The sequence below is a fragment of the Pleurodeles waltl genome, chromosome 2_2 (assembly GCF_031143425.1).
Source record: "Pleurodeles waltl isolate 20211129_DDA chromosome 2_2, aPleWal1.hap1.20221129, whole genome shotgun sequence".
Taxonomy (NCBI): domain Eukaryota; kingdom Metazoa; phylum Chordata; class Amphibia; order Caudata; family Salamandridae; genus Pleurodeles; species Pleurodeles waltl.
Window position 1 is genome coordinate 713,639,131 of NC_090439.1, and position 20,565 is coordinate 713,659,695.

The window sequence follows — 20,565 nt, forward strand, 5'->3', positions numbered from 1 at the left end:
GAATCTTGGATTTGTCCTGAGGAGTACATAAACATCAGTGAAATGTAGGAATGGTCTCTACTGGTGTAGGTGATTTTTTTTATTACCATTATAGAAATGCTACTTTTAGAAAGTGAGACTTTCTCTATGCTTATGACTGGTGTTTTGCAGCTTAACTCCAATCTAAGGTTGGGGCAGAGTGACAGATGGGCTTTGTGCATATTTGTCAGACAGCCTGTACACAGGGATGGTGGAGTTGTAACAAGAGTACATCTGCAAACTGAATGGTCTTCCTGAGCTGGGAGAGGTAGAGGCCGGGCATCCATGCATCTGTAAAAGCTGTGCTCTGGCCTCACACAAAGGGCTCTGTTACCCCCTACAGATGTCTGGAGCCAGTGCTGGAGGAGAAAGGGGGCATTCCTGGAACCGTTTAGTGTTGGTTGGAACCCCCTCGCCTCCTTTTGTGGAAGCTGTGCAAAATGAGTATAACTACAGGGTGTTGTCCCCCAGGTTGAGACACTGTTAGGACCTTCACCAGATACTGTAGGAAGGAACAGAGATACCAAGAGGAAGCGCCATTGGTGATGACCTGTGACCTGCTAGGTCACCTGAAGGACTGCTACTTTACTGCCAGGACCCACATTGCCCCTGTCAGAAGAAACAGGACATACCTGTCAGCGGTTCGTACTTTTCAGTCCTTGGTGCCCACCCAACCCCCCAAAGGCTCATGAACTGCACCTCCCAGCCTGCTGTCTGTGCGAGGGGCTCAGAAAGCCGAGTTTGTGCAATGTGCCCCCCTTTCTAGCAACTGGTGCATGAGTGGCACCACAAGGGGAAGCATGCAGCGAGAATATGGGGTTTGATGAGGAGCACATGGTGAATGCTCCCACCACGCTCTCTGCCCTGTGGTGAGTGTGTCTCAAGCGCTGAAGTCCCAAGGGGCAGAGAACCCTCACACTGGAGGAAGCTTGGCCCCGAGGCAACTGTCACCCAAAAGAGAGGGCACACCATGCTGCAAACCCCAGACAGCAGGGACAGATCTCACCTGGTGCCAACAGGAGCACGGTGTGAGCCCGTTTGGTCGAGCCTCCACTTGTAACCCAAGCGGGTTCTCAGCCGGGGAAAGACTGAGGTGTAACGCCTGAGGGGCATGGCACTGCAGGAGCACCCGCTCCCTGCCATAGGAAGCCAACGGCTGAAACCAGGGACGGTAGCCACCCCACTAGAACTCCTTAAGTAGGTCCCCTTGAGAACAACAACCAGCGACAAGAGATGTGTAGTCTCCGAGGACGTCCTCTTCCCTGCCCGCTATGCCTCATACAGACCTGCGCTGCTGGCTCTGAGCCTTCAGTTGTTACCTTGTGGCGGTGCCAAGTCCCTGCACGTGGCAGACCGAGGGAAGAGTTTGTTGTGCTACCCTTCCTCCCCGTGGGAGACAGGTCATGGGGCCATGACAGACCGGTGGTCTGAGTCAGGAGGGGGTGTGGGAGTACAGGGTGGGTGGGGGGGTTCTCTGGAGAGACCCCAGAGATGGCGCAAGGCCATATAAAGCATCCCGGTACACCTTGGGGGCCCACACACTACTGCCTAGACTACCATAACTCATGTTGTAGGTGTGCAGGGGTCCTTACAACCTACAGTTGTTGGTAGGTTACAGTGTTGCCTGTGTGCACTGGGCCTATATTTCCACAGTGACAGGGGTATATTCCTTTATTACAATTTGCATGTTCGTGCTCTGCAATGGAGGTATGACCCGTTTCTTCTGACGGGGGCAACCATACTACTAAATGGGCGGTGAAATATGTACAGTAATGTTTTGGATTAGTACATGTGTAATATGGGAATGTTTTTTCTATTTGCATTCATCATGATGTCTTGGCATGCATGACAATGTGTTTATTTTGATGCATGCCTGATGGGAATGGTTTATTTTATATGCAGTCATGATGATGTCTTGGCATCTTTGATAATGTTTATTTAGACATATGCATTTTTGGTGATCATAACAACCTGACTACTGGACTACTGCTGGTGTTGCAGAATTACCAATAACCCATATATTTACCTGACTACTGCTTGCTTTTGAGAGTACTTGTGATCTGTGTGATGTTCTGACAACTGCTTGTGTAGCAGGGTATTACTGATACATGTCATGTTTGGTCTAATGATTTATGTACAATACAGTTTATTTTTTATAAAACTTGTTGAAGCTTTACATTTGTGGTGTATTTATTGTGTCATATGAGTTGTGTGTGCTGTGCAAACGCTTTACACATTGCCTCCGAGATACCCCCGACTGCTTGTGCCATGCTTCCAAGGGGGTGAGCCCGGGGTCATCTTTGGTGTGTAACTAACTCACCCCGACTAGAGTGGTGGGTAGGCTGGCTGAGGTGCGTACCCTAGCCAACCAGAAACCCAATTTCTAACATATGCCATTCCGGAGAAGGAGCTCGGACCGGAGGGAAAACTCTGATTAATCCTTTCATGAATTGTTTAATTATTCTTGTGGAGCAAAAGGGAAAGACTGAGATGAATGTCTGTATCTCCAGATTGCTGCAAGGTGAACCTTGACAGACACATGCACTAATCCAGATCTAGCAAGCGATAGGAGATACGTCAGAATCTGCTCAGGTGATGTTTTAAGGGGTGCAGGTTAGATTGTTGATACTAAACACAAAATCTCTTCCATTTTAACCTGTAAGCCTTGTTTGTGGATTTAGCTCTTGCCTTGGACAGGGTAGACCTACAGTTCTGAGGAGTGTCCAAGTCTTTAAATTCATTGAATTCAGGAGCCATGCACATAAGTGGAGAGAGGCTGGTTCCGGGTGCAGGATCTGGCCCTTGGTCATGGTCAACAACGTTGGCAGTGCTGGGAGGAAGATGGGATTTCCTGGGCCACCTGGAAGCAATCAGGATTAAGCGACAGCACTCTCTTCTCACTTTCCAGAGTACCTTCGTAATGAGAGGAGGGGGTGGGGGGGTAGCGGTGAGCGTACGTATAAATCCCAGACCATCTTATCAAAAGGGCAAGCCCCCACAATCCTGGGAGCAGAGATGCCAACTGGTGCAGAACTGGCATTTGGTGTTCTTGTCTGTTGCAAAAAGATCCAATGCTGGTGTGCCCCAGCGTGAAAAATATCCAGTTTAGCTGTGTTTGAACCAGTTCAGATTAGTGACAACTGCTTTTTACCCTGTTGTGTGTGTTTGCTATAGTGGTGCCGACTCCTGACACTTGCTCGGCTCTCAGCAATATTTTGTGAACTGTGAGCCAATTCCACAGATCCTGGTCCTCTTGGGAGAGTGTTAGTGATCATGTGCCCCCTTGTTTGTTTATGTAATACATGCTGGTTGTATGGTCTGTACAAATCAGTAGAGGAGCCTTCTATTCTCGGAAAAATAGTGTGCAGAGTGAATGTAGGAAGCTGGCCTGGTGTGTGATGGGTACCTATGGTACTTACACCTTATACCAGGTCCAGGTATCCCCTCTCAGTGAAGTGTAGGCAGTGTCTAGAAGCAAGGCTCTCTAGAGGTAGCTGTGGATGAGCAGCTAAGGCTTATCTAGGAGACATGCACAGCTCATGCACCACCACTACAGTAACACAGTACTTACACAGAAGAAAGAAAACATTTGGTTATACAAACATAAAGGTACTTTATTTTTGGAACACACCCCTCTAATAGGAGGTAAGTAATTACAATATATATATATATATATATATATATATATATATATATATATATATATATATATATATATATATATAAATAAAAATGTCACCTACCCAGTGAACATCTGTTTGTGGTATGTAATGCTGCAGATTCACATGCTATGCATAGCTCTTCTGACATCTAGTGTTGGGCTTGGAGTGTTACAAGTGGTTTTTCTACGAAGAAGTATTTTCGGAGTCACAGGATCAAGTTACTCCTCCTCTCAGTTCCATTGCGCATGGGCATCGACTCCATTGATAGATTGTTTTCCCACAGAGGGTGAAGGAAGGAGTGATAAAGTATATAAATACAAAGAGATGTCCATGAATATGTAAATGTATATACATATGTACAAATGTTAAAAACTGAAACGACTACAGGCTTCTGGGAAGGAGGGAGGGTGCATGTGAAACTGCAGCACTACATGCCACGAACAGATGTACGTACGCTGGGTAAGTGACATTTTCCGTTCGATGGCATGTGTAGTTGCAGATACACATGCTTGCATAGACTACAAAGCAGTTAGTCCTTCCAAAAAGCAGTAGCCTGTAGGAGTTGAAGTTGTTTGAAATAACGTCTTTAAGACAGCCTGGCCTACAGTGGCTTGTTGCTGTGAGAAAACATCAACACAGTAGTGTTTTGTAAATGTATGAGGAGTTGACCATGTAGCTGCTTTACATATATCTACCATTGGTATCTTTCCTAAAAAAGCCACTGACGCACCTTTCCTTCTTGTAGAATGTGCTTTAGGAGTGATCAAAAGTTGTCTCTTTGCTTTGATATAACATGTTTGTATACATCTAACAATCCATCTTGCTAAACCTTGTTTTGATATAGGATTGCCTGTATGTGGTTGTTGAAAAGCAATAAAAAGTTGCTTTGTTTTCCTAAAATCTTTAGTTCTGTCTATTTAGTACATAAGAGCTCTTTTGAGATCTATGGTATGAAGAGCTCTTTCTGCCACAGAGTCTGGCTGTGGAAAGGAGACTGGCAATTCTACTGTTTGATTGATGTGAAATGGAGATACTACTTTTGGTAGAAATTTTGGACTGGTTATAAGTACAACCTTATGGTTATGCACTTGGAAAAAAGGTTCTTCAAGAGTGAATGCTGGTATTTCACCAACTCTTCTTAAAAAAGTAATAGCTACAAGGAAGGCGACCTTCCATGTTAAAAACTGAATTTGACAAGAGTACATGGGTTCAAAAGGTGGTCCCATGAGTCTGGTAAGTACAGTATTTAAATTACATGATGGAACAGGTGGTGTTCTGGGTGGAATAATGTGTTTTAATCCTTCCATGAAGGCTTTAATAACAGGAACTCTAAATAGAGAAGTATATTGAATAGTCTGTAAGTATGCAGATATTGCAGTAAGGTGTATCTTGATGGATGAGAAAGCCAAATTTGATTTCTTCAAATGAAGTAAATAGCTTACCATATCTTGTATAGATGCTGCAAGTGGATCTATGCTTTTAGATTGACAATAGTAGACACATATTTTCCACTTGTTTGCGTAGCACTGTCTGGTAGTAGGTTTACATGCTTGTTTAATTACTTCCATACATTCTGATGGAAGATTAAGATAACCAAATTTTATGACTTCAGGAGCCAAATCACTAGATTGAGAGCATTGTGGTTTGGATGCCTGATTTGACCTTTGTTTTGTGTTAACAAATCTGGTCTGTTTGGGAGTTTGGAGTGAGGTACTACAGATGGGTCTAGTAGTGTTGTGTACCAATGTTGTCGACCCACATTGGAGCTATGAGTATCATGGTGAGAGAGGTCTGATGTAGTTTGTTGACCAGGAAGGGAAGTAGTGGGAAAGGGGGAAAAGTGTAAACAAATATCCCTGACCAGTTGATAAACACAGCATTGACCTTGGATAGGGGATGTGGGTGTCTGGATGCAAAGCTTTGGCATTGTCGCTTGTTGCAAATAGGTCTATTTCTGTTGTTCCCCACTTTTGAAGTACCTGAAAGTGAATCTCTAATTCATGTGTCTGTTGGTGGTTCCTGCTTAGGAGATCCGCTAGTTGATTGTGTATTCCTGGAATGTATTCTGCTAACAGATGAATGTGATTGTGAATTGCCCATTTCCTTATTGTTTGGGCTAGAAGGGACAGTTGAGGTGAATGTGCCCCCGCCTTGTTTCTTCAGGTAATACAAGGAACACAGCTAATAATTTTAAATGGTTTATGTGAAAATGTCACTGTTTTAAACCCCATTCGCTTTGAATGGTAACGTTGTTGAGATGTGCCCCCATCACTGATGAATCTTTTATTGTGGTCGGAGGCACAGGATCTTGAAATGAACGCCCCTTCATTAAATTGCTGAGATTCCACCACTGAAGGGACTTGTGCGTTTGGCAGCCCAACAACACTAGATCTTACAATTGACCCTGTGCTTGAGACCATTGCTGGAAGAGGCACTGTTGTAGTGTCCTCATGTTTAGTCTTGCATGGGGTACTATTGCTATGCAGGATGCCATCATTCTTAATAGCTTCATGATAAATCTAACAGTGTATTGTTGATTTAGCTGGATTTGTGGTATGAGATTTTGGAACGCTTGTATCCTTTGTGCATTTGGATAGGCTAAGGCTCTTTGCGTATTTAAAATGGCACCTAGGTAAGGTTGCACCTGTGCTGGCTGAAGATGGGATTTTTGGTAGTTGAGAGTGGACCCTAGGGTTATGTAGGGTCTCTATTACGTATTGAGTGTGTTGTTGGCATTGTACAGAATTGCTTGATTTCATTAGCCAAATCGTCTAGATATAGAAAGACATGTATGTGTTGCCTTCTCAGGTAGGCTGCCACTACCGCTAGACATTTTGTGAAGACTCTTGGAGCCGTTATGCTGAATGGTAGAACTTTGAACTATTAATGTTTTCCTGCTATGACAAACCTCAGGTATTTTCTGTGAGCTGGATGGATGGGTATATGGAAATACGCATCTTTGAGGTCTAATGCAGTCATGTAATCTTGTTTTTGTAGTAGTGGAATGACGTCCTGTAGAGTTACCATGTGAAAGTGTTCTGACAGGATATATAGATTTAGAGATCTGAGGTCTGGGATGGGCCTGAGAGTGCCATCCTTTTTGGGAATGAGGAAGTATACTCCTGTTCCTTGTTGAGAATGTGGGACCAATTCTATTGCTTGTTTTAGTAGTAGCGATTCTACTTCTTGCTGTAATAGAACATTGTGTTCTGGAAACAGCTTATGGTAACGGGGAGGAATGTTTCGAGGGGTAGAAATCAATTTTAGGCAATAGCCATTGAAGATAATTGACAATACCCAATGGTCTGTGGTGATGTTTTGCCAATGGGAGTGGAATTGCTGCAGTCTTCCCCCCACCGGAGATGTGTGGGGTTGAGGGATGGTAAATAAGTCACTGTTTAGACGGAGTAGTGGCTTGTTTTGAAGTTCGGAACTTGCCCCGGTTTCTAAAATATTGGCCTCTGTAAGACCCTCTAAATCCCCCTCTCTGGTACTGCTGCGGCTGTTGACCTTGCTTTGCCTGGGAGGTAGAAGCCTCAGTGGATTGTGGCTTGAATCCTCCTCTGAACTGTTGTCTGCAAAAGGAGCCTCTATAGGGTGTTGTGTATAATGCTCCCATTGCTTTGGCAGTTTTTGGGTCTATCCTTAGTTTTTCAATGGCCGTATCGACTCCGGGGCCAAACAAATGCTTTTTATTTAAAGGCATGTTGAGCACGGTCTGCTGGATTTCTGGTTTAAAACCAGAAGAACCAGAAGACAGTCTACGTATAGTAATGGCAGTATTGACACTTCTAGCTGCTGTATCTGCAGCATCAAGGGCAGACTGTATCTGATTATTGCCTATGGCCTGACCCTCTTCTACAAGTTGTTGTGCTCTTTTATGGTGTTCCTTTGGGAGGTGCTGTAGGAGTTCCTCCATCTCGTCCCAGTGGGCTCTATCGTACCTCGCTAGCAAGGCTTGCAAGTTGACAATTCGCCATTGGTTAGCCACCTTTGTGGCCACTCTCTTGCCAGCAGCAACGAATTTCCTACTCTCCTTGTCAGGGGAAAGAGCATCCCCTGATGACTGGCTATTCGCCCTCTTTCTAGCCGCACTTACTACCACGGAGTCTGGAGGAACTTGGTGTGTAATACAATCAGGGTCTGTAGGAGCAGGTTTATACTTTTTCTATCAATGCGTGGAGTTATTACTCTAGCTTTGACTGGCTCACTAAATATTTGATCTGCATGTTTAACCATGCCAGGTAGCATAGGAAGGCATTGATATCTTGAGTGGGTGGAGGATAGCGTGTTACACAGAAAATCCTATTCTAGGGGCTCAATGTGCATGAGCACCACATGGTATGCTGCTGCCCTGGAAACAACATGCATGTATGCAGTAGTGTCCTCTGGTGGAGAAGGCTTAAAAGGGTATAAATCAGGGACATTGCCTGGAATAGGATCTGGGTCGTATAGATCCCAAGGATCAACTATATAACCATGTGAATACTGCGAATTAGTTGGTGAAGGTAAAGGTGGTGGGCTAGTGGGTGGAGGCGAAAAGGAAAGTTGTGGTGAATGAGTGTGAGAAGTATGGGCAGGTACTGGCTTCTCCTTCTGTTTATAAATTTTTGCTGGTGGTTGAGCAGTGTCCAATTGTTCCTGAAAGTCCAGCCTCCTTTTTGTTTGTAGAGGAGGCGCAATAATTATTCTGCCAGTCTCTTTATGGATGTGAATCCTGGATTGTCTTTCATTCATAACCTCAAGGATAGACTGAATCTCAGTGTCCTGATCAGAAGGTCTATAAGATTGTTCATGCATTGATTTTGAGCTCTGTTTAAGATGGCTCGAAAATACTTGCTGTTCTGAATAAGAAGATTTTTTCGGCTCCAAAGAGGGAAGCTTTTTCGGTCCCGAAAATGCAGCCGGTTGTTTCGGCTCCGAAGCAGGGCGTCGAGGCTTCGACTCCAAGGAGTGAGGACGCTTGCTCGAGTCCGAAGCAGAACTCTTAATGGATTTACTCGACTCAGATAATCGACAGAGGAGTGGCCTTTTCTGGCGCCGAACGTCAGTCGACGAGTCTTTTTTCGGGTCGAACCATGGCTCTCTGGAAGTGGTGTACCCAAGGCCTTCGATGATTTTTATATGTGGGCATAGGGGCAGACGTACTCACGTGCTGTCCAGCAGTGATAGGCCTATCTTCTTCCGATTCTTGTTCGGAGTCTGTGTCTCTGATGGAGACAGCTGTCTGCGCCTGCTCTTCCTCCATGATGTCTAGATGTTCTGTACTCTTAGATGCCATTTCCAATCTTCTGGCTCTCCGATTATGCAGGGTCTTCTTGGATCGAAACGATCGACAGGCCTCACAATCTTCTTTGTGAACGGGAGAAAGACACAGATTACAAACAAGGTGTTGGTCTGTATAGGGAAATTTAGAGTGGCATTGAGGACAAAATCGAAATGGAGTCTGACCCATCACGCTTCGGTGCGGTAAGCCGAACAGGCCTGAGTCGGGAGCACGCACCCAGAAGGGCAAAATGTAGTTTCCAACAGTACTATCTGTCCGAGGCTAGATGGCAACGCAATCTAAACAATACCGACGATTAAGAGAGTTTGCTAGTTTCCGATTTGAAATCTCGGCGCGAGAGGAAACACGTCAGACAGTGGAAAGAAAACAATCTAACAACGGAGTCGATGCCCATGCGCAGTATGACCGAGAGGAGGAGTCACTCAATTCCATGACTCCAAAAAGACTTCTTAGAAGAAAAACAACTTGTAACACTCCGAGCCCAACACTAGATGGCAGAAGAATGCATAGCATGTGTATCTTCAGCTACACGCCATCGAACACATATATATATATATATATATATATATATATATACACATATATGCGCACACACACACACACACACACACTAATAAACAGTAAGAGGCATTAAAAAAGGTTAGAAAACAGTGTAAAATAGCAATAAGCAATAGTGACCCTAGGGGGAACCCAAACCAAATACTAAGAAAGTGGAATGTGAACACAGGGCACCCCACCTAGGTAAGTAAATTGTGTAGAGGGTAGCTGGGAGTACTAGGATACCACACAGGTAAGTAATGTAGTACACCCCACCAACCAGGAAGGCAGGAGTAAAACACTGGATTTCCCCAAAACCACCCTAAAGGATGAAAAGAAGAAAAACGAGAAACCCAGAACAGCCTTAAAAAAAAATCAGTAATGAATTGTGAAGAGAGAAGACCAAGTCCCAAAGTGTCTGTGGAGTCCAGGGAGAGTAGGAGATACAACCCACCCAGATGTACCATTTGGAGTTGGTCAGCAAAGAAGGAAGACAGTTCGGCACTGCAAAACAAAAGCTGGAGAAGAGTTCATGATGTGTGCAAAAGGTGTCCCACGCTGGATGCTGGATTGCAGAAGGGCATCAGTGAAGGACTTCCACCAACATGCCTTGGCAAAGGCAAATTCTTGGTTGGAGGAAAAGAGGTGCTGCCAGGGACCAGCAAGGCCCAGGAGGAGAAGTCACATGGGACCCTCCACATTGCAGAAGGCCCACAGGAGCAGAGGCAACACCCACAGGTGTCCCACAGGACAGGGACACAGAAGCGGCTAAACCAGCCCATGCAGCACCACAGACGTTGCTCCCACGTCGCCGGAGGACCACACTGACGCCCAGGAGTTGCAGGAACGAATGGAGTAAAACACTGCTAAAGTTCCTCTTGAAGGTGAAGCAAACAAGCTTTGGCAGCTGCAAAGGATGCGGTGCATGGGGGTACTGTCTTGCGTGGAGTGGAAAAGACTTACCACCACCAAAGTGCGAAAGCAGGTAGAGAGAACCAAGGGAGACTCTCTGCACCACCACCCGTGATGCAAGACCCACGCCACTCAGGATGAGGGGAGATCCACACTGGTGGTCGTTGTTGCAGCCAGGTCCCTGTGGTTACAGGGGAGTGATGCCTTCACCCAAAGGGAGATTCCTTCTTCTTCTTGTGCAAGCTGAAGAGTTGCAGTCTTCTGAGGATGCACGTCCGAGGAAATGTTGCACAGCTGGTCTGGAATTCTGAATACAATGTTGCAGAAGAGTCTTCCTTGTGGATCTGCAGCTTCTAGGTTCCTGGAGTGTCCAGTCGCAGTTCCCCGAGGCCAGAGGTCAAAGCAGAGGTTGCAGAGGAGTCCTGCTGGAATCTTGCAAGCCAAATCTAAATACCCACCCCAGAGGAAGAGCCTATATAGCTCAAAGAGGGGGCTTGGTCACCTAACAGGTAACTACCTATCAGAGGGTGCATCGGAGATCACCTGCCTGGCGTGGCCACTCAAATACTCCCAGAGTTCCCTGCCAACCTTGGAATCAAGACGGCAGAACCCAGGGGCCCTCTGGAGGAGCTCTGGGCACCAAACATGGGGTGGTGATGGACAGGGGAGTGGTCACTCCCTTTTCCATTGTCCAGTTTCACACCAGGGCAGGGACTGGGGGGGTCCCTAAACTGGTTTGGACTGGTTTATGCACAGAGGGCACATCCTTCAAAGCAAACCAGTGTCTTGGGGAGGCTACTCCTTCCAAGCCAGTAACACCTATTTCCAAAGGAGAGGGTGTTACCTCCCTCTCCCAAAGGAAATCCTTTGTTCTGCCTTCCTGGGCCTGATCAGATCAACCAGCAGGAGGGCAGAAACTTGTCTGAGGGGTGGCAGCAGCTGGGTTGCCAGGAAAGCCTGTAGGATTGGTGGTAGCAATGCTGGGGGGTCCTCTAAGGAGCCCCGCCAGAGTGCACGGAGTCATACTTCCAATACTTGCAATGACCTATGTCCAGCACACATATAGACTGGAGTCCATGCACTCATGAAGTCCAGTGAATTGGAACTGGACTTCGTGGGGGCACCTCTGCTAGTGCAGGGGTGCCCTCACACATAGGTACCTGCACCCTGCCCTCTGGGTTGAGAGGGCCTAACATAGGGGTGACTTACAGTGACCTGTATTGAAACAGAGTGCGTTCACCCGGTTTACGCAGACTCCAATGGCAGGCCTGCAGAACCCTTTGCATGGGTTCCATAAGGGTGGCAGAATACCTGCTGCAGCCCATAGGGATCCCCTGGAATCCCAATGCCTGCGGTACCTAAGTACCATATACTAGGGACTTATACGGGAGGATCAGTACTCCAATTGTGGGGAGAAATGGTTACTAGCAACCAAATTTAGAGAATACAGCATAATCACTGGGGTCCTGGTTAGCAGGATAAACACACTGACAACAGGCAGAAAATGGGGGTAACCATGCTAAGAAAGAGGGCACTTTCCTACAGTGAGAAAAATGGCTTTCAACTCCAGTCCTTTGGTATGCAAGTCTCTTTGTTGCATCAACCACTTTCCTTGAATTTGGAAGTCCTCCAAGTGGCTACCCCAGCCTTGCAGGGAGGCATCTGTGGTTATGACAAACTCGGGGATCAGAGGCAGAAATGTGAGGCCTATGACAAATGAGAAGACAGAGTCACCACACTAGGGACTTCTTTATGTTTGAAGTGATAGTCACAATGTTGTCAAATGATCCTTCCGTCTGGATCCACTGCTTCAGAAATTATTGTTGCAATGGCCTCATCTTCAGTTGTGCAAGTGGTACTAGACTGATTGCAGAAGACCTCCTTTTTGATAATTTGACTGCCAGATCTTTTGGCTTGTGTTGTCTGTCCTGAGATATATACACCTGGTTGTGTATTGTAGCCAGAAGGGAACCTAGGAACACTACAGTTTAGAATAGTTACAGATTTCTGGGAATTGACAGCGAGACCCAGCTTGTGAATTAGAGCTTTGAGTAACTAATCATCCAAGTAGGGAAAAACTTGGTGACCTTGGTTTCCAAGAACGGCTGCTACTGGTGCCAGGCACTTGGTGAATATGTGAGGTGCCGACTTGAGTTGGAATGGGAGAACTTTGAATTGGTAATGGGTACTGGCTACAGTGAAGCTAAGATATTTTCTGTGTTTGTAATGTATGGAGATGTGGAAATATGCATCGTGCAAGTCAAGAGTCATCATGAAACCTCCGCTGTTGAGGAGGTGCAGGATATTGGTGAGGATGACCATCCGAAATGATTGCTTGCATAAGAATTTGTTCAGTTATCTTAAGTCCAGGAAGGTCCTCCATTCCCTTGTTTTCCTTATCAGGTAGATTTGGGAGATGAAGCCTATGCCCTTTTGTGAAAAAAAAAAAAAAAAATACAAAAATACAAAAAAAAAAAAAAAAACACCTTTCTTGATTGCTCCCTTTTCAAACATGGTGAGGGTTTATTTCTCTGTAAGTGTAGGATGAGGGGGTTGAGTCCCCCTGGAGGATTGTTTGGTGGTCACTATACAAATTCTAGGGTATTGACATAAGCATCCAGGTCTAACATATATTTGTCTGATGTTATCTGTTTTCATTGGGATAGATGTTTGGAGATCTTCGCACGCTCAGGATGGGTTGTGGTGTCTCTAGCTGGCACCTGGTCAGGTCAATGTTAACAACCTGTCTCTCTACTCTGGAAGGGTTCCTTTCAGCGAGGGCCTTGCTTGGTGTAGGCCACAGCAGGTGACTGACAGTACTGCTGCTGGAAAGCTGGCCTATACTGTGTCTGAATGGGTTGGAAATGCTGCTGAAGTTGGTATAATCCTCAATAAGTGGAAAAACCTCTTCCCACAACTCACTGAAAGGGCAATATTTTTATAGTGAAGAGTGCAGTGGGATCTAGCAGTATCGGTGTCCGTCTTTATTGCTAGCAGTGCATCATCGATGTGCTTTCCAAAAAGTGTTTCCCCATCACAGGCCATATCCAAAACCTTAGACTTGACCTCAGACCTGAAAGACTGATTTCAGACATCCTTGGCATCCGAGGACTGTTGCTCCAGTCGGTTGACGAAAGCCTGTTGAGGTGATGTCCAATGCGTAATCTATCACCTCAGAGGAGATGTGCTCTCCCTCTTGCAGGATCTTTGCTGTTTCTGCTTTCTTATCATCTGGGATAAGGTCTATGATGTGGCCTTGTACTTCTGGTCTACCGGGGGTGGCACTGCAGCCGGATTCTTCATTAACTTTATCCCCTCCTCCTAGAGGTAGGGAATGATGGGGTTAGCCCTGACTGATTTCCTTACCTGTTCTTTAAAATCATAAAGGAAACAATTAGCCTGCTTGATGGAATTTAGGAGGTGAAACCTTGTTGCTGGCTCTGTCCATCAAGTTATGAAACAGCTTGATGTCCTCTGGGGGAAAATCTGATGGGTGTGGCGGTGGAGGTGACATTGTGGGAAATAGAAAGTCATCCCACTCACTCTGTGGAGGAGCATTTTCCGGTATTTCTCCCTTTTCTTTCATCTTCCGTTGAAGAGGGGTCCTCCCTTGGTGGTGCTGCTATGCATGGGCCTGGCATCATTTTGGGAGTTACAGGTAGAGGGATATACTGAGGCATAGTTGGCACAGTTGGTTGAGGGGGTAGCTCCTGCTGGTGGTTCAGGAAACCTCCTCCTATAATTCTGCAACACAGCTTGCAAATCCTGAACCAAAGAGACAGGTAACTACTTCCTCCTGTCACTGCTGAGGTTGATAATGGTGGTCATAATGCCTTTTTGGCGGAGGAGCACAGAATTGCTGTTTATATTGTTCCTCTTCCTCATCAATGTCATCATCTTCTTGGCATTTAGCCAAAAATGCAGATGGACTGTGCCCAAATGGTCCATCATCGCCTGACTCCTCCAAATCCAATAGATGGGATGGAGGAAAAGGTGAAGCCTTACTGGGAGACTTTAGCGCTAGAGTTAATGTCCTTGTAGCCACCTTTATTATCATAGCTGACGGTCCTGTCAATCTAGTCCTTGTCGACACAATAGCTGGAACTGGAGTGGAGGTTAATGAATGGTGTTTTGTCATCAACTGTGTCTGCTTTGGTGTTGCTGCGGACGATAAATGTGGTTTCTCCATAAGCTGTCTGTTTTGGTGATGGTGTGGTCGTTGGGAGCGTAGATGGTGGATGAATCCTAGTCGACCATAATTGAGCGTTGCTGGCTGTTGTTCCTACTGATGGTCTCATGGATGAGATGGTGACTGTCATCATCTTTAACGAGACTGCCATCGACAGTCATGTCGTCGTCCACAGTGTTTTTGAAGCTGTCTTTTGCTTTGCCATAGATGATTCTCCTTTCTTTTCTTTAGATGGGGTAGTGGGCTGAGAGGAGGCCTTCTCTTTGGACCTGTGGTATCTTTGCTCCTTTTTCAGAGTATCTTTATGGTGTGATTTCAAGGCCTTGCTACTCTCCTCAGATGTTCCCTGCTCAGAAGATCTTGCCCTTTTTTCATGGCCTCTCGAAGGTGTCACTGTCCTCCTCAGAAATGGTAGCCTTCTTGGTTTTAGACTTCTGTTGCCAAAAAAGTAGCATCCACTCTCTGGCCTTTAAAGGCTTCATAGAGTAAAGTTCTGCAGATCGTACAATCCTTTATCTGATGGTTGAGGTAGAGGCAATAAGGGCATTAATGTGGGTCCTCCACATGAAGTTGTTTCCTTCCACAGTACTTGCTTGATCTTATGAGTCCTTTTTTGGAAGCATCAGACATTTTCAGCTGAATCCTTGAGGTTGAAGCAAGGAAAAACTGAGCAGAGGTCATGGAGACTTCCTTTACACACGGTAAAAAACTCTGAGGGATGCAGCCTCTCTTGAGAGTGCTCTAGACGGTGCTGTCATCCGATTGGTCATAGTTCAAGTTGTACCCTTTTTATTTTTTTAATTATTTTTAAAAGGACATAGATAAGTTTAAGAGATGGTTCATTGCCATTAGGGCCTATGTTATGGTACCATGGTACTCAACTTTGAGGACAGGGAAGCATTCAAGCATGTGTATCTATGAAAGACCTAATAATGGAGAAATACAAAAGCCAGCCAATAATAAGAAATGGTAAAGAGGCTATGCTCCATGGGAGGGACGAACACAAGATTGACAAGCTGCGACAAGAAGTCGAAACAGAAAAAGAGAGTGTGACAGGAAAGCCAACCAATGATAGGCTTTAACAGGGCTCCAAGCCCCTGTACATTCTTGATAAACCCACAATAGGTTTTTCGCATTCACACAATTGTGCTGTCTGATAGGCTTAACCCAAGAAGGCTTAATTTGGAGGTACTGTAGGCTGAAGCTTTGCAGTGGCAAAGATAGGGATGGTTACTGCATAGTGTTTTATTTTAACACATAGGAAGGAGCTCTGATGTAGTTAGGCATATTCAGTGTGATTTTATACAAACTGGAATTATGATTCAATGGAGCAGATTGGCAGTCTTAACACAGTGCCATGCTCAAACTTGAAATACATAGAAACCCCCTCCACACCATAAATTCTTCAAGAATTACCCAGACCATGTAATTACTTCGAGCCTACACATTCTTCAAAACATATGGCATATATTTCATTGAGCTATATGGAGATCCTCACACACCTTCCCATTAACGTAAAGATTTCCTCAAGACACTTATTTGTAACAGAACTGGCATGACAACAAAAGATGTTGCAGGAATTTATGATTTGGAAGCATTACTTGACTTTATTTTGAGCCAGGTAGCACATAAGCGTTTTAACATGTTCAAGAGCAATTAAACACACATTTTAATACAAAAATTTACATAAGCAACATACGTCCATATTACAGAAATGTGTCCAACATCAATCTCAACGGCATAGGAGATGCAAACTAGTCCTCCTTATGTTTAAAGGTACTGCAGATGACTCTCAAGGGTGGGGCACAATACTACACCCCTGGTTATAACTTTAAGAGGTTTCACATGTCATGATTCCAGTCCTCTGGCCTCGATTGGCCATTATAGGGGATGCCCTCAACCATGCTGAATAACACCAAAGCGTTTAAACCTTCTATGGGTCTACGGCTTAAGTATAAATAGCTTCATCGGGGCTTTCATAGTTTCGAGGCGGACAGTCTATTTATTATAGCGGGAAAGAGTCACCGCTGTTTAGGAACGGTAATATCTTCACTTTGTATGTGGGAAAGGATCTCAAGCACCATGCAATGCTTGGAGTGTTACAGCCTCTGCTACGTGAGAATGAATCCATTGGCGGCAAGTACGAACCTCACCAAGTGCAGATTTCGGCCACTACCACATATGAACTAGTTAAGGCATGCTCATAGAACTTAACATCTGTCCAAAACTTTGAGCCATTACTTATATATTCCTATTTTCACAATTTTGACTCCCAAACAGAATATACTGTGACTAATTAAAGGAATTTTAAAATGGACCGAAACATAGTCTTTAATTAAAATGGTGTGTGGGGCACCCACACACCATTTTACATTTACATTTACATTTACAATGCTATTTTACATTTCACTTCTTGAACTGAAAATTTAATGCTCTTCTAACAATCACCAAGTCTATTTTTTGGAGGATGCATCAAGGAGGATATCCATCCCCCCAAAAAACACATTTGACCTTCTATAAATGATAATAAAATATTTTACACACACCAAAGGGTTGAACCCATAGCTGCCAAGTGGTCCCATGTCATGCAACACAGTGGTTCAAATTTCAGCGGAACAAATTAAGACAGTTTCTCGTTGTGACTTCGACTCTTCAATAAGCAACGCCAAACTGGGACTCAAAGATTGGATCAGAGGTGTAAGCATCAACATAATGGCCTACATTTTCAAAGTGAACAGGCAGTATGATTAAGCCATTGGCATTCCTCCAAAACTATTTTAAAGTGTGCTGGTGAGTCATGGCCTAACTACATTGTGTAGAGCTGCTAAAGCCCATCACATTTCACTGCTGGGCTTCCTGTCTAATCATTTAGGATATCTATCTAATTTTATATATATATATATATATATATATATATATATATATATATATACATACATACACACACATACATACACACACGTATATAAAATACGACACTGAACTCTCCAGATACACTCTATAGTTTGTGTGCATAGTACTAATGTAAAATGAATCATTTTTACCCAACACTTTTTTTTAAAAACTACATTCAGATCAAGTTGATGCTCCACTGAAAACTTGTACATAAACATATATTGAGATGTCTATAATGACAGACAATGGTTAAGACAATGCTTTATTGTCCAATATGAAATACAGCTATGAAAAAAATACTTATGGACATTATAAAATTATTGTATTCCTTATAAAGCTATTGTGTATAGACCACGGATGGAGCACATTACGTTTAGGTCGAGCAGGTAAATAAAGTTATTCGGCTTGCAGGTCACAAATATTTTTCAAGGTCTGTGTGCTGTCCCAACAAAAAACACGCCAAGACGTATTTTAGTCTAATTATCAATTTAAGACATCTGTCATGACAGTTAAATCTGTCTTTTAAGGCAAACTTCAAAAATTAACCTCTTCTGCTGAGTTGTTTGGTAATTTTTTTTTTATAAATTCAAATTCCATTTGAAAAAGGAAAGCAAAAAAATGAAAATGTTGTGCTAAGAAAGTCATCAGTTTAAAGGCGTCTTTAGTTGTAATCTTTATCAAGGAATTTCTCGTCAATGTATAATCAGATTATGATTTACTGGTGTGTGGACATTTAATGTTTATGAATACTAATGAGGACGTCCTTTTAGTTATCTAAACATAGTTCAAAATAAATAAATAGAAGTTTGTTTTACCCATATTTTTCTTCATTATATTGTAAAAAACTCCACCCTGCTGGAACAAATGAGGAAGCCCTTTTGCATAAGACCATACATCTTCACCTGAAAAAAAGGTAAACCGTTCAGTTAGACTGGCGAAAGAAAATTGATAGATTCAGTTTATAAACGTGCTACATTTTGATAGTGCAATCCAAACAGTTTCAATTACTGAATTGCACTTGACCAAGACACCTCAGTATTCACAAGACATCAGCTGCAAAATGTACCCTTAGTTTATTAGCTACATAAAAAATAAAAAATAAAAAAAAGGCATTAGCAAAGTCAATAGGTCTCACCTATGCAAGAGCCATTGGATTTTCCAGTGTGTTTTAGCCATGTTGTAGACCACCGTGGCTGCTGTTTAGCATGACTAAAAGTTAGTGGCGTAGAGGAGAGTCGAGTGGAGCAGTGAAGAGTGGAGTAGAGTGTTGTGGAGTGGCAGAGAATGTCGTGTATTGGAGTGGTAGAGTGTTGTGTATTGGAGTAGCAGAGAGTGGTGTCGCATAGAGTGGCATACACTAGAGTGGTGTAGAGTGGACTGGTGTAGAGTGCAGTGGCACTGAATCCAGGGGCATATAAAGCAGTGTTGTAAAATGAAGTGGTGTACAGTGGCGCAAAGTAGAGTGATGCAGAGGACAGTGCTGCAGGGTAGTCGAATGTCAAGTGCAGTGGCAAAGAGTGGTGCAGAGAACAGTAGCATAGAGTGGTGTATAGTATAGTGCCGTAAAGTGCAGTGGTATAGAAGAGAGTAGTACAGAGCAGAGTGGCATAGGCAGCAGTGGCATAGAGTGCAGTGGCTTAGAGTCCAGTGACACAGGGCAGTTGTGTAGCATACACTGGCAGAGTGCAGTGGTGAAGAGTAGAGTGGTGAAGAGTGCAGTGGCATAGAGTGGCAGAGCATATAGTTTCGGAGTAGGGTGAAGCTGCGTGGAGTAGTGCAGGGTAGAGTTCCGTTGCGTAGAGTGGCACAGAATGTAATGGCATAGAGTAAAGTGGAGTAGAGTGCATTAGTGCAGAGTAGATATGATTGGCGTAGAGTGCAGGGGCACAGAGTAAAGTGCATTAGAGTATACTGGAGTGGTGCAGACTGCAGTGTGGTGTAGAGTGGAGATGTGCATTGTAGATTGGTGATGCCTAGACTGGAGTGTTGTAAAGTGCTTTGGCATGGAGTAGAGTGGTAAAGGGTAGAAAAGAGAGGCGTACCATGAAGTGGCATAGAGTGGTGCAGAGTAGAATGCAGGGGTGTGGAGTGGTGAGGAGTAGACTAGAAAGGTGCATAACAGAGTATGCATGGTATGGTAGCACACTGCCATTACAGACAACACATTTTGAACTGAAATATGCACATAAAGTTTTACTAATATAACTAACTATACAGTGCACAAACGAAAATGTGTGGAAATTGCATCACCAAGTGTAATGATTTGTTTTGATCATGTTAAAGTATTTGTTTCCAACACACTTCCGAAATAACATAAAATGTGCTTTGTTTCTGTTCCTAATTCGGATATATTCTGAAATACTTACACAATTCATTTAAATGGGTGCTAGAAAAAAAAACTATTTTCTACCCGCAGCATCCAGCAAGATTGACTTTAAAGTGGGAGGATTTATGTGACAGAGAAAGAAAAGTAAACAGGCACCCTCAAAAGACAGTGCCTGACATTTGACCTCGGTCTTTGAATGCACAGCTAAGGTGATAAAATGAGAACAAGATTTAAAGGCCTGTTTACAGAAAGGGAGTTTGTGGAAGAGAATACAGTAAACATGGTTTAGGCAACGGGAGGGACAAACAACCTGGAGAGCCTAAAGCAAACAAAGCCAGCAAATAGAAAGCCAGAAAATGTGAGTTACAAACCACATGGCGGGAAAAATGCATTCCGAGGTCAACTTTTAGAAAGTCTCCAAGATGGCTTTAGCAACCCAGACAGCTGCACTGTCTGGTAGGCTTAAACCTAAAAAGGAGCTTGTTAAAGACTGAAATTACCCAACCCAACCAATTCCTTTTGGTTGCACCTCTCATATTACATAAAGGTTATTTGGGCTACAGCAATGTAAAATGTTTCAAGTGATACGTCTACTCCGGGACATAAAGGTGACTCACCATATTCCAAGAGGTATGTACTTCAGCTTAAAAAACGCACAATTGAATGAAAATAGTTAGGATGAACATTTGAACATTAGCCTTGCATATACAGTCTTCCACAACCAGCTGGATGACAAGGA

General features: G+C 44.0%; 1 protein-coding gene across 1 annotated transcript in view; it reads right to left on the minus strand.

Annotated features, from left to right (window-relative positions):
- VCPIP1 (valosin containing protein interacting protein 1) overlaps positions 1–20,565 on the minus strand; it is a 97,959-nt gene that overhangs the window by 47,843 nt on the left and 29,551 nt on the right. Inside the window, exon 2 of the mRNA XM_069220278.1 lies at positions 18,316–18,402. Coding sequence (XP_069076379.1) covers positions 18,316–18,402 — 87 coding nt within the window. The remainder of the gene's footprint in view (positions 1–18,315; positions 18,403–20,565) is intronic.